The sequence below is a fragment of the Trichechus manatus genome, unplaced genomic scaffold (genome assembly GCF_000243295.1).
Source record: "Trichechus manatus latirostris isolate Lorelei unplaced genomic scaffold, TriManLat1.0 scaffold00007, whole genome shotgun sequence".
Lineage (NCBI taxonomy): Eukaryota > Metazoa > Chordata > Mammalia > Sirenia > Trichechidae > Trichechus > Trichechus manatus.
Genome location: NW_004443943.1, coordinates 15369074 through 15383228, shown reverse-complemented (window position 1 = coordinate 15383228; position 14155 = coordinate 15369074). Strand labels below are relative to the sequence as shown.

The 14155-nt window shown below is 36.7% G+C and overlaps 1 protein-coding gene across 2 annotated transcripts; it reads right to left on the bottom strand.

Annotated features, from left to right (window-relative positions):
* Positions 1-403: 403 nt before the first annotated feature.
* LIPF (lipase F, gastric type) lies at positions 404-12267 on the bottom strand. 2 transcript variants are annotated; one of them, XM_004369905.1, is made up of 9 exons: positions 12162-12267; positions 11873-11990; positions 10489-10687; positions 8952-9061; positions 7844-7980; positions 6890-7036; positions 3794-3865; positions 3278-3349; positions 404-731 (listed from the first exon to the last, which is right to left on the bottom strand). In XM_004369905.1, the coding sequence occupies exons 1-9, from the start codon at positions 12261-12263 to the stop codon at positions 495-497; spliced, it is 1194 nt and encodes a 397-aa protein (XP_004369962.1). In that variant the 5' UTR covers positions 12264-12267; the 3' UTR covers positions 404-494. The 2 variants fall into 2 exon arrangements, with proteins under 2 accessions (XP_004369962.1, XP_004369963.1); XM_004369906.1 differs by having other exon boundaries at positions 495-731; positions 10489-10591; positions 11876-11990; positions 12162-12263.
* Positions 12268-14155: the final 1888 nt, after the last annotated feature.

Below are 14155 nucleotides of genomic sequence, written 5' to 3'. Positions count from 1 at the left end.
GGTATCAGCAGTAAAAGGGAGCTGATTCCTATTCAGTTAATATTCAATTTGCATTTTCAGGGGGTTAAACATGCAAAGCAGTGAGTAGTATCCACATTGTACCAATAGAGAGACTGAGCTTAAATGATACTAAAAAGCACTTTACTTAGTATTAGGCTTATGTAAAAGAAGCCAATCTTTCAACCCCTAGTCTGTTTTTGGCAACACTCATGATTCGTGGCTCAAAATCTAAGCTGAGCTAACAAAAGAAACAATGGGAAAGTAGGAAAGAGATTTACCTGCCCTGGAATCTGTTAGCTCAGGTGTTTCTAGACAAATTTCCAAAGGAAAAATCAAAATTTTAAAAATAAAAATAGAAAACAGGAAGTTTATTGATGCTAGTTTATTTCTAAAGTCAAATTTACAGAAGGAAGAACTACATCTCAAATATGACAGAAAGCTATGTGTAAGAAAGGATTTTGAAAAAAGAAATGGGTAATTCTTTAAACCCAGAACTACTTTTTATCTTCTGCCATCATAGAAACAATTTCATTGTAAACTTCTTGAGGGGCATTCATTGCCCAGATGAAGTCCAAGTGGTTGTAAGGGGGGATCATCTTGTGGTAAATGAGATTAGGGAGTTGTGGAAGCAACATGTCAACATCTTGGGGGTCAGCCAAAAAGTCATTTCCACCATTCCACACTGCAATCGGCACATGCATGTCTGTCACGTTGTAGTAGGGAGGTGTGGGCTAAAAAAATGAGAGGAAGACAAGAGTTTTCACAGGTAACCATGCTTTACAGACCAAAACCAAACCCATTTCTGTCAAGTCAATTCCGACTCATAGCAACCCTATAAGACAGGGTAGAACTGCCCCCTAGGGTTTCCAGGGAGTAGGTGGTGGATTTGAACTGCTGGCTTCTTGGTTAGCACCCAAGAACTTAACTAATACGCCACCAGGGCTTGGGTAGATTCTGTAGCATTAACTGATCTAGGTTTATAAGTGAATTCTAAACAAAAGATTGCTCAGAGAAAGTTTTCTTGATTCACAGAGCAAACTGGACACAATACGTTTTAGAACCAGTGCTTCTCAAATTCTAATGGGCCTATGAATCATCTGTGATCTTGTTAAAATGCAGATTCTAATTCAGTAGATCTGTGGGAGGGACTTGAGATTCCACATTCCCAGGTGATGCTGATGCTGCTGGTCCCAGACCATGCTTTAAATCGCAAGGTTTTAGTTAACAATTCTTACTAATTAAAAACTTAGATTTCAACTAAACCTGAAAGAAGTGAATTTGATTGCCTTCTAATTGTAATGGATTGCTTCCATCCAAACATTCTAGAGGATGATCTCCTTAAATTGTCCTGAGTCATTTATTTTTGTTTTTACTGACTTCACAGAATGATCAATAGGTAAGTCAGTCAGTCAGTAAGTTCCCAAATCTAAACCAAACCTGTTGCCATTGAGTCGATTCCACCTCATAGAGACCCGATAGGACGAAGTAGAACTGCCCCATAGGGTTTCCAAGGAGCGGCTGGTCTATTCAAATTGTTCACCTTTTGGTTAGCAGCCATAGCTCTTAGCCATTATGCCACCAGTCAGTAAGTCAGGGAGCTGAATTTGTTGAAATTTTGGTTTTACTAAATATTGGTTCAAACTATCAGCCCCATTTTCAGAAAATGACCATTTATGCACAGATTTTAAGGAGATTCATAAAGCAGGACAAGGAAACAAAAGACTCACTTCCAATTTTCTGACTGTCCATGGAAAATTTGTTAGTTTTGTTAGAACATACTCTCAACAATACAAATCCAAGATAGTAAAAATTTTTCTGTTCTAATCTACATAATAGCCAATTTTCCATAACAAAATATTTTATTATGTGCAATTTTCCATAGTATTTTAATACTCTCTCTTGTATTCCCTTATATACTCGAGAAAAGGGAAGAGAGTAGAAAATATCCATAGTAATAAACTTACTTTCCTTTACTTATATGGTTCAAAGAATTTCCTAGATGCTAACTCCTGGCTTTTAAATAAGTGCCACTTCTTCAGTTAGCTGAAGACCAACCTGATCTGTTACTAGATTGGTTAGAGAGAGGGCAGACATAGGGACTGGGTATTCCAGATCCCACTTGGCCCTCCAAGATGGAATCTTCTGATTACTGGTATTAGAGCCCAGTAGAAAGATGGATTCAAAGCAAGCCTGTGCTTTGGAAGTTTGAGGAAGCAGAGGCTGGGGGGAAATTGTGTTTTCAATAAAAATTTGATTTCATGGTGTTCTGAACATCTCTTTAAATACATCAAAGATGTAAAGAAAAGGGAGGGCATCTTTTCTATATACAGGATATTATTGTGAAAATACATAAATCCCTACCAAATATGAGTTGTGGGAATAAATGAAAACTAGTAGAGTTGTTTAGTTAATACTTAGATGGAAAATTTGGGGGTGGAGTAAGGAAGAAGAGGGTTGCCAAAAAACTCAGGGTACTTCCTTGTTTCAAATTAGCCAGTGGTAATCTAAGAGTTTACCCTGAGTTAAGGGCTAATAGACAGTATCTTATTAATTCTTGTCAATAACTCCCTGAGGCTGGGCAGAGAGAGGAAGAAATCATTGCACAAACTCCTATTGATCCCAGATGTGATGAACTCCAAAGCCTGGGTTCTTTGTGCTACAACAAGTGTGAGAACTGGGTTCATTGAGGCCCACCCAATATGTCTGCCTATACTATGAGGGTCCTGTCTGCTGGAAATTTTTCTAGCATTGACCTGCAATACACCATCATTCTCTTCTATCTCTCTGGGAATGTGTTTCACGAAATCACTCATTCTGGTTCGATGACAAAGGACAGGGCATTGTTTAAGAAGACAGAGATTCCATCTCTATCTCATGAAGAGTTAGAGCAATTAGTTTATTATACCTCTTAATTGTACTTCAGGAAGGAAAGAACAGAACTATAGAGGTATGAGATACAGAGCAGTTCTGTTTAATGTGTGTATGGAAAGGTGCAGTGATAAGTTCTGGGAAGGGTCTCACACGTGGAGGTGTGGTTCTTTGCACACAGCCAGTGAAGCATGAGTGCACAGTTACGTGGGAGAATGGGAGACTGGGGTGAGGTTTGTTGTGATGGAGGGATTCCAAGGAAATAATTCTCTGCTTTATAATTCCCTTAAGGCTAGGTCTGGATCCCAACATTCTTTGGAAAATATATTCATTATTATCATAATTTCTTCTTTAGCATTTTATGTCTTTGTCTTTCAAAAGTGAATAATTTCAACTTTAAGAAGCTTACCTGATTATAGTGTATCACGTTCTGAGTGGGGCTTCCCCAGTTGAAAGCTTGGAATTTCCCAGACCTAACAGCCTAAGGTAAAGAAAGAAAGAAAGGAGGGAGAAAAAAAATAGCCCAACTATTAACAAATTCGTGGAAACACAAAGAACTAAAAACTCTTCTCACTATGTAAAAAATAAAATTCAACCATTTCCAAGTGGTTATAGCTTAAATTTAAACAATTATTAGAAAATATTTTCTTTTCAAAAATAAAGATTACTTATCCAAGGCAAGGTATTTATGCAACTTTAAAATGCAGCTATGCTTGAAATATTTTTCCTGCATAAAAATAATTCATTTCTTTGTTATCCAAAGCATCTGTTTTCAGAAGATTTTCATTTACATGAATTGATAGCTATTTTCAGCTGGTATTCACATGCCAGAAAAGTTTTTGACTTTTGAAAGAATCTGCTTTCAGTAAAGTGCTAGGGTGCAGGCCCATAAAAAAAGTTTTAACAAACACTTGCGAATTGATACCTGGGTCCAGTGGAGCATGTTCTGAACAGAAGTTCCTGCTGGATTATGTGATAGATATACATCCAAGCGACTCTGGGAAGCAAATAAACATGCACTTAGACACAAATACTCATTTTCTCCAGAGAAACTACTAAAGTTGTCAAGGATTTCATTTTACTTGGATCCACAATCAACACCCATGGAAGCAGCAATCAAGAAATCAAACGATGTATTACACTGGGCAAATCTGCTGCAAAAGACCTCTTTAGATGTTACTTTGAGGACTAAAGTGCACCTGACCCAAAGTCATGGTATTTTCAATCACCTCATATTTATTCAAAAGCTGGACATGAATAAGGAAGATCAAAGAAGAATTGATGCATTTGAATTATGGTGTTGGCGAAGAATATTGAATACGCAGGTAGTCTCTGATTTACTTTGGGGTTCCATTTTGATGACACAGTGGTAAGTCGGTTCTGACGTAAGTTGAATACCACTTTTTTTTAGTTTTCATTATTATTGCCATTTACTATTAGTATCTTTATAAATCATAACATTGAACATCTCTGAGTGAACACCTGAGAATAATAACATGAGCAAATTATGAGCTGCAACATTGCGTGTAGTGCATATTACTAATGATAAGATGCAAAAAAAAAAACCATTCAGTTGTATGTGTGGTTTGTTGTAACTCGAACGCATTGCAAGTTTGGGACTATCTGTACCATGGACTGCCAGAAGAGTGAACAAATCTGTTTTGGAAGAAGTCAGCCAGAATGTTCCCTAGAAAACAGGATGGCGAGACTTTGTCTCACGTACTTTGGACATGAGATTAGGAGGGATCAAGCCCTGGAGAAAGATATCATGCTTGGTAAAGTCCAGGGTCAGTGAAAAAGCGTTAAGACCCTCAACAAGGTGGACGGACACAGTAGCTGCAACAATGGGCTCAAACATAGCAATGATTGTGAGGACGGTGCAAGACAGGGCAGGCTTTCATTGTGTTGTACACAGGGTTGCTAAGGATAGTGCTTATGGAAGGATATGAGCCACATAGTTGCACATCACTTTAGAATTTGCAAATTGCATGTGTTAACTTGTTTAATTTGTAGGGACTCAAATGAGTAGGGCTTATCATCTCCATCTTATCAAAATGAAAATCAAGGCTCAAAGAGATTTAGAGAAATGCCCATGGTCAGACAGCTAGTAACAGAGTGAAGCCAGAGACTTTAATCTAGGTCTCCAAATCTAAATTCTCAGGTTTTCCCTCTTCTCTACCTAGTGCCAGACTGCAATGATTTAAATATCCACGCACAGTCCTTTCTCTTAGCAGAACTATAAATATATATAGTATATTTACCAATTGTTGTGATACAGGGACCCTAATCCACTTGCTCTGGCCCCAGAGAATACTCTAGAGTCCCTCGGATTACATCATGGATATTAACATTACTATGTAGAGGATCTTGAATAGAGACAAACACATGGAACTTCTTAGGGAAGCAAATCATCTCTCCACCTATTTATCATGCAGAAGATTAAATCTCTAATTTCCGTTGTTCCCTATGTCTCTGTATTATGATTATTTTTCTTACAAGACTCTTGTTGATGGAATGCAATAATCTGTGCCGCCTTTTCTTGAGTAATAAGGATAGGTTGCTCTGTGGTACTCGATATATGGAATGGCAAACATCCTCAGAACCGTGAAGAGGGACTCCTTTCCAAGAGAGGAAGAGGAGGCCCTTGTTTAGTATCCAGATTGAAAAAAACAAGAAAGTTTTTTTTAATTTCTATATAGTGGATATTTTAAAATATCCACAGAGACGATCATCAGCATCGAGAAAGATTTAAACTGAATCTCCTTACTTTCCATGAGGCCAGGAGTCATATCTGTCTCCTAGTTGCTCTGTCTTCTAGTAAGTATGACAGTTAGTAGTGTCTCAATAATTACAGTTTAGTGAATATAGGGAGCCCTGATTGCTCAGTGGTTAAGCACTCGGCTGCTAACCGTAAGTTTGGTGCTTTGGATCAACTAGCCACCCGTGAGAGAAAGATGTGGTAGTCTGCTTCTGTAAAGATTACAGGCTTGGAAATCCTACGGGACAGATCTAATCTGTCCTATAGGGTCGCTGTGAGTTCAAATTGACTCGAAGGCAGTGGTTTCTGTTTGTTCGTTTTGTTTGTTTGTTTTGGAGTGAATATAGAGAACTTCCCTATAAGTAGAATTATACTTTCTTATCAATAAACTTTTCTTAGGTGTTCAAATTTATATAACTAATCTGACAAATTTGAGTGAGGATAGTTAGCTATGTATAATAGTAACAGTAGCAAAACATATTTCATGCACTCTGCTTTTTTTTAAAGAATAGGGTTGCTATGAGTCAGAATCAACTTACTGGCTGTGTGTTTTTTTAAATATGCTTTGTATTATGTACTGTACTTTACATATATTATATCATTAATCTTCACAGTAACCCGTTTTATGGATGAAGAAACCAAAACAGAGAAATTTTAAACTGTTAAAGGTAGAATCTGAACTTAGACTCTTAGTTTGAACCCACACTCTTTACTTTTAGGATACTGTGTTTTATCACGTAAGTTCTGAAACTTAAACTCCATGCAAAGCAAATAAAATAGCAGATAAAGACTATGGGGAAGGTCTCATGTAAATGGTTTATCTGAAATAGGCTTTATGAAATTTATGGGAATGACTATAAGCATTAAAAATATTTATAAGAACATTTATTCAATGCCTAGACATTTTGTCCACAGAGGGCTTGCCAAAATATATGGCTAAGAGCCTTCTCTCACAGAATTTAAATGTCACACAAATTATTTAGGTGGTCAAAGTGAGTAACGAGTTATTTTTTGTTTGTTTGTTTCTACATGTTATTTACTTAAGGAGAGTAATTGGGAATATTTGGGATGATGGAAGGGAGCTGGAAGTGACAAAATTGGGAGCAATGACTTGTGATTTCTCTTGGGTTTATCTGCCTACCATGGACATGATTCAGAAGTTATTCCTAGTTCTTAGAAAATGTCATTTATAAGTGATGATAAGAAAAGTACTCAAAGATATTGCTTATAATATTCAGGATAGAAACTGCAATGGATACAAACCGTGTTCAAGTTCTTAGTGTCGAATCCACAAATGATAAATAAGGCATTGCTGCAGACGCGATTCAATGTTTCACGGGAGCATACTGCAGTAGCAAGAAATTCATCAAAATAGTTGTGTGGGAGGAACATTTTGTCACCAAAAATAATCTGGAAAATAAAGGCATCATTAGAGGTTTGCAGGGGTCAAGTTGCAGAAAAGAATCAATTTAAGTAAACTTCTTGTACACTAATGATTAGACTGATAATATTTTCTTATTTTTACGTGTTGTTTTAGGGTTGCTACGAGTTGGAATCAACTCGACGGCAATGGGGTTGGTTTTTTGGGTTTGTTTTAGGAACTTCAAATACTTTCATTTAATACTCACAATCAAGTTGTGAAATGGGCAGATCTCATTATTGACTATCTATTATTTTATTTAGTACTGTACTGGCAGCTGAGAAGAAGTAGAAGACACAGTGTTACAGTCTAGTTGGGGTGATAAGAGTGATGGAACAAAACCCTCTCTCCTCTTCCGTTCCCTTCCCTTTTCTTCTTATCCATTTTCTTCTCAGTTTCCATGGCTCAGGTAACTTAGTATTTTTTTACTTGACCACTTTTGGGGTTTTGTTTTTATTTTCCCTTCTCCACTCCAGGAATGGAGTCTCAGCCTTGATGTTGCTGAGTAGGTTGCCTGGTAATTGAAAGATCTATGAAGGAGCAAAAATACTTCCAGGCCATGATACCCTGTAAAAGCTAATCAAGAATAAAGGCATACATGGGAATCTCATAGACTGCAGTGTGGATTTAAACATACTAAGAAACGAGATAAAAGTATGCATTTCTATTCATGGATAGAAACAAATGATAGAGCATCGGCTTTTTTTGTTTATTTGTTTTGTTTTTGTTCTCATCACTTTGAAATCCATGGGCAATTTGGTATCTTAGGTTCCAGTTAATTAAAGAGAATCACATACCTTGAAGAGGTATGAAGGAATAAGTTCCAGTTCTTTTAAAAGGCTTTTGATATACTTCACAGTGGCAACTGGAGCTAATGCATAAAAGGTTTTGATTCTTTTAGCCAGTTCAGGATTGGTAGAAAAGGCGATAAAACCTGAAAGAGAACAAAGAACCAGTTTAGAAGGTGTGTTTTTATTGTTGGTGTTTGTTGTTGTTGTTTTTCTTTACAAGTGTGATATTATCTTGAATTTATTAAGGGTGCCGTCTAAGACAATCTGGAAAACTGGCATCTCTGCTTGTGCAAAGTCATCATATTTTAGCATATTTATTTTATTCACATAGAATTCCTACGAGGATAAGAAATTAGACCTTTAAAAATGTTATAATAAACTCTTTTATCTGGCTTTAGAAAACAGGCCAGATTTAGGATAATCACATAATGACAAAAAGGAGTTATTATTTATAGTACATATAAATTTAACATGAGTAGAGCACGTAAGTGTAAATGTTAAAAGCACAAAGTAGAAGTCGGATCACGCTGGTTTTAAATCTTGGCTCTGTCATTTATCAGCTTTGTGACCTTGGAAAAGTTACCTAAACTCTAAGATCTTCAGTTTCCTCATCTGAAATAATGGGGCTAATAATGAGTGCTTCTTTACGTTTTTTAGGAATTAACTAAATGAGGTGAATCATGTAATGCATTTGCCATGTACTTGGCACATAGTAAATGCTTGATAAATGACTAGCCAAGAGAATTCAAACGTCTACATACAACAAATATGTTTAGCTTTGTCTGTAATTAATTGATTTTCCAAGCAGTAGCATATTAGTATACTGGGATGTGATCAAATAGTTAAGTTAAATTCTCTACAATCTTATTACATAGGATGATCACACTCCACTGCTTATAATGACATATTGATCATCTGAGCTACCTTATTTACTACTTGTATTATTTTGCACAAACTATTTACCACCACCACCCCCTTGCCGGCCCCATTTTGTCTTTATGTCACTAAGTTGTATAGGGATTAAATTATGTAATGAATGAAAAGCACTTAGTGTGGTACCTAGCATGCCTACCACAATGGACTAAACTACCTGGCTTTGACTGCCTTTACATACCAATGGTGGTCCCCTGGGAATGGCCAACATAATATAGCTTCTCCTGTCCAGTTTTCTTTACAATGAAGTCAATTGTGGCTGGAAGGTCATATTTAGCCATTTCATCAAAACTGCAATAAATAAAGACAAAATAAAACTGAATGCATGTTCTTGCTATAGTTTCTAAAATTCACACATATTTAAAATTCCCTTTAAGAAATAGAAAGCCAGATTTTCTAAGTATTTCAGCTGGTAGAACATTAATGAGCATGTGGTATTCTTTAGGGTGGCTTCTTAGGCACAATGTCATCATTTCTGAAGCCTAGCATTATAGCTGCAATTTAATACATATAAGATAGTATCTATATGTGGGGAATTATTTCTACCCCTGAAACTGCATATCAGATTTAATAATCATTTGTAGGCTATGTTGCAGTGCCATTTAATACAAACCCTTTCCCTTTCTATTCTGTATTTCACAAATCAACAGGAATGATCTTTTGAAAATGAAAATTGGATTTGTCGCTCCCCTGTTTAAAAACTTTTCAGTAGCTTCTCCTTGCACCTAGAAGGAGCTCCATGGTTCTCACAAGGCCTGCTCAGCCCTGCCTGATCTGGCTCTCACCAGCATCTCCAGTCTCATCTTATGTCACTCTCCCTCTTCCTTATTACACTCTGGACACACCGACTTTTTTTCAGTTCTTAGAACTCTGGGAGCACTCTTGTGCCTCAGCATCAACAGCATAACTCTCTCCCCTCTTTCACTCCCATCAGTAATTTTCAGTAATAAGGAAGAGGGCCAGTGAAAGAAAACCTTTGATAATCTTGCCATGGTGTTCTAATTTCATCCTTCCCAATCCTATTGATGATGATTTAGTAAGCTGATCCTCTAACCCTCAACTGGGTTTTAACATCATCTTGAATGCATATGGATGATCCTGTGAGAATCTGAAATAGGCAGGAAACTTTCTTGCTTCAGCCATATTGTTCACTCCGTTTGGAAAACCATATTCAGTGACTCCCCCGCCACCCCATAGTGAGTACTGAACAAGGAAAGTTTGAAGGAAAAGCTACTCTTGGAATGAGGTATATAGAAGAATCTAAGAAGAGTTTTTTTTTTAAAGAAAAATGACTTAATTCTTCTGGTACTTGGAGTATAATTTGTCAGTGTGGAGATAGATTGAAAAGGGAAAATATCCATGCATTTTTAAAGCCCAATATATATATACAGTTTTTCTTTTACTGTACTTCAGGTGAAGGTTTACAGAACAAATAGTTTCTCATTAAACAGTAGCACACATATTGTTTTATGACATTGGTTAACAACCCCACGACATGTCACCGTCTTCAATATATATTTTAATTGTCTCTCTTCTTTACCCGGAGCCCTGGGGGCAGAGTGGTTAAGCGCTTGGCTGCTAACCAAAAGACTGGCAGTTCAAATCCACCAGTCACTTCTTGGAAACCCTATGGGGGCAGTTCCACTCTGTCCTATAGGGTTGCTGTGAGTCAGAATAGACTCAATAACAATGGGTTTGGCTTTGATTTTCTTCTTTACCTGAAAGCCCAGAATTCAACTGAGTCTGGTGAATAGTATATATTTCTCCTGGCCCAGGTATTTCCTCTGCTGTTCCCCAGCCACACATCATAACCAGCATCCGCCAGGATAAAGGCCAAGCTGTTGTTGGGCAGATTGGCAATCCAGTTTGTGGCTGATGCGAGCAAACCATGCTGCAAAAACACTACAGGCCTCTGGCCTAAAGAAGGAAAATTTAAAAATATTACAAACACACTCCTTAACATCTATGTAGAAAAATACCTGTCTTGAAAGAACAGGAGCACCAAGGAGGATATCATATCTTCTATTCTAAGAAAAACATGAAGATAAAACAATCTTTCATAGACATTAAGTATGTTTGATTAAGTTGAGTAATTTTGAATATCTTATCTTGGTTGTGGTAAGCTAATCTAAACGTTGGCGGTTCGAACTCACCAGCTGCTCCACGGGAGAAAGATGTGGCAGTATGCTTCCATAAAGCTCTATAACCTTGGAAAGCCTATGGGCAGTTCTACCGTGTCCTATAGGGTCACTATGAGTCAGAATCAACTTGGCAAACAACAACTACAATGCCAAAAATGATCAAATTTTACACTTCAAATATGTGAAGTTTATTGTGTGCCAATTATACCTCAATTGTTGTAGTTGTTGTTAGATACTGTTGAGTCAATTTCAACTCATAGTCACCCCACGTGACAGAGTAGAACTTCCCCATAGGGTTTTCTAGGCTGTAATCTAAAGCTGTTGAAAAAATTATATTCTAAGGAAATACACCAATATGTTAAGTGTACTCTGGGAGTTCAGTTATAGATGGGTTTTCTTTTTCGTCTTCTTTTTTATTCTTTTAGTACTTTACAATTTTTCTACAATTGGAAAAAGATCAATTTTTATAGTACAATCAAAAAATGGCTTATCTGTTTAGGAAATGAAACTCAAATTGTCTCCTTCCCCTTCCTTCTGCAACACAAACCCTGGGTAACTTTTCCTCATCCTCTAAGACTCAGCTCAGTTATTAGCTCTGAGAGAAAGCTTTCCCTGACTTCCTCAAACTGGGTTAAGTGTCCTCGTTAGAGCTCCCAGTTTAATATCCTTTGCATAGTTCTAGCACAGAATTTATTACATATTATTATAATCATCTGCTTATTTATCAATCTCATAGACTACATGGTAAATTTCTGGAGGTCTGGAAATATAGCTTAATCATTATTTTATTTCCAGAATGAGCAAGACTCATTAAATCCTTAGGGAGAAATAAAAGGAGAAAAGAAGGAAGGGAAAAAAAAAAGGAAGAAAGTGAGGGAGGGAAAAATGAGGAGGATAGGAAAGGAAAGATAAAGAAAGAGGAAAGGGGAAGGAGCAAACAAGAAAGGGAAGAAGTTTCTACCTCTATTCTCTGAATTTTTCTTTCCATGAGGAATTCTGTTGATCTCAAGGATATAACCGTCTTCAGTTACAACTTCAAATTCTTCATTTGGGTATCCCCAGTAGGTAATCATCTGACTCTGATGAGGAAAAACCAAAGCTTTAAGTTTTAGGTGACGTTTTAAAATGAATCTAGCAGGTAGATATTATTCATTATTTTTTAGTTTGCTATGTTTAAGCTTAAACTCACAACAGTTCTAAAGCATGATAATATCTCTTAGTTATGTAGCCCCCCCCCCAACATAACTTACAATATTCATAGCCACTTCAGGGCTTTCAGGTAATTTTTCAAACAAACCATGTGTAGTTCCAAGTGCAGATATCAAACTTGCCACTGTTAAAAGCAACCACATTTTGGATCTGACCAAAAAAAACAAAAAACCATGGTTAACCGATTGCACTTTCATAGTACTTGCATTTTGGGTCAATTTAACCCTCATGCAAAGTAGACAAATGCTTGGGTTGAATTATGTTTTGTTGGGCAATAAAATGGAACATGTGGGTGTCAGTAGACATTTTAATGCTTAACAAGTTTTCAATCTATTTCCTTTGTTTAAGAACATTGCACACTAGGTATTCCAGTCAATCTTAATTGACAAAGGAATTATTAATTGACAAGGAATCTTAATTGACAAAAAAATCTTCTAGTTGGCTGGCACACATTATGTTTTTATTATGCCTCATGTTTAGGACTTTTGCCAAATGATTTTGAGAGCCCAAAGTGGGAAAGGGGGTGGAGGTATTGGCATTTGAGTTCCCTAGATTCAATCTCAAAATAATGTACATTGAAACCTATCACAATGTATTTAATATTGTTTATAATGGCAACTCCATAAATATTTATTGCTTTGAGGTAATTGTGTGGATTAAAAAGCCACCACCATTTTCTCGAAATGTTACTATAACTTAAAGTAATGTGTGAATATCACTTCAGGAAGATTATTGCTCTTCTGCTTTTTTGCTTAGATATTATCTAATTGTGGAGCCCTGGTGAAACAGTGGTTAAGAATTTGGCTGCTAAGCAAAAGGTCGGCAATTCAAATCCACCAGCTGCTCTTGGAAACTCTATGGGGCAGTTCTACTCTGTCCTATAGGGTCGCTTTGAGTCAGAATTGACTCGACAGCAGTGGGTATTGTAACCATTGTAAGTAATTTGCCAGTGTAAGTAAAGTGAGGACATTTAACCCATGACTTGAGTTATGGGGCACCCCAATCACCCAATATATGCATGGGCTCAAAGATGTTCAGGGGAAGAACAACTGTTCTCAAGATGTCTGATGCTAAGTTCTAGCATAATAGCAGTAATTAACATTTACAGAATGCTCACTATGTGCTGGGAACTGTGATCACCATGTTACAGGTGCAGGTGAGTTACCTTCACTAAGAAGGTTTCCTCGTCAATAAAATAGGGTCAATAATAGTGCATGTCCAGGAGTTGTTTTGAGAATTCATTAAGATGATCAAAGTGAAGTTCTTAATAACATTTTAGGCACATGGCAAACAATAAATACAGTACTATCACTATTATTTCATTCTCATAACAGCTCTATGAAGTAGGTGGTATTATATTCCTCATTTTACAGATGAGCAAGCCAAAGCTTAGAGAGGCCAAGAACTTGCCCAACTGTGCATGCAGAAAGCAGCAGAGCCCATGTCTGCAACCAGACAGTCTGATTCAAAAACACATGTTGTTCTCCACTGTAACGCTTCTTTAGGATGACCCTAGGCCAGCTTCTGTAAAGAACTACTTTGGATATCACCAGACAAATTTATATAATTTGGTCCAAACTTTTGTTTTGAAGGGCTATAATCTGAAGAAACATATTAGTAGTGTATGAAGCTTCACAGTGGTATATACTGAACTTAATTCAACTACAGTTGATTTGAATGGGATGAAATTATTCATCTTAGCATATCAACACAACCAGTTCGTAGGATAATAGAGACTGGCCTATTGCTTCTTAAAAGGGAGAATAAGAGTAACTATAACATTAGCTCTCACATTAGTCATTACAAAATTTTTAAATAATAAACACGTTTGTTATCTAGTAATTAAGAATTTTCTGTATACATAAAAAATAAAGGCAAAAAACAAAGAAATCCAAGAGGAATAAACCCTAATTCAAACAGACACATTTATAAAGATGAATGTGCAGCAAATATCTTAGCCTTTTAAAAATGCAACTGTTCGGTTAAAGGAAAAAAAGGAATCTAATAATTCAAATATTAATTTTACTCAGCAAAA

Excerpts from the sequence above, each read along its gene's own strand:
- LIPF (XM_004369905.1), bottom strand. The coding sequence starts at position 12,263 with ATGTGGTTGCTTTTAACAGTGGCAAGTTTGATATCTGCACTTGGAACT. Across the intron at positions 10,688-11,872 it reads GAAAAATTCAGAGAATAGAG|GCCAGAGGCCTGTAGTGTTT; the intron begins GTAGAAACTTCT and ends TTCCTTCTTTAG. Across the intron at positions 7,981-8,951 it reads TTCCCAGGGGACCACCATTG|GTTTTATCGCCTTTTCTACC; the intron begins GTATGTAAAGGC and ends GTTCTCTTTCAG.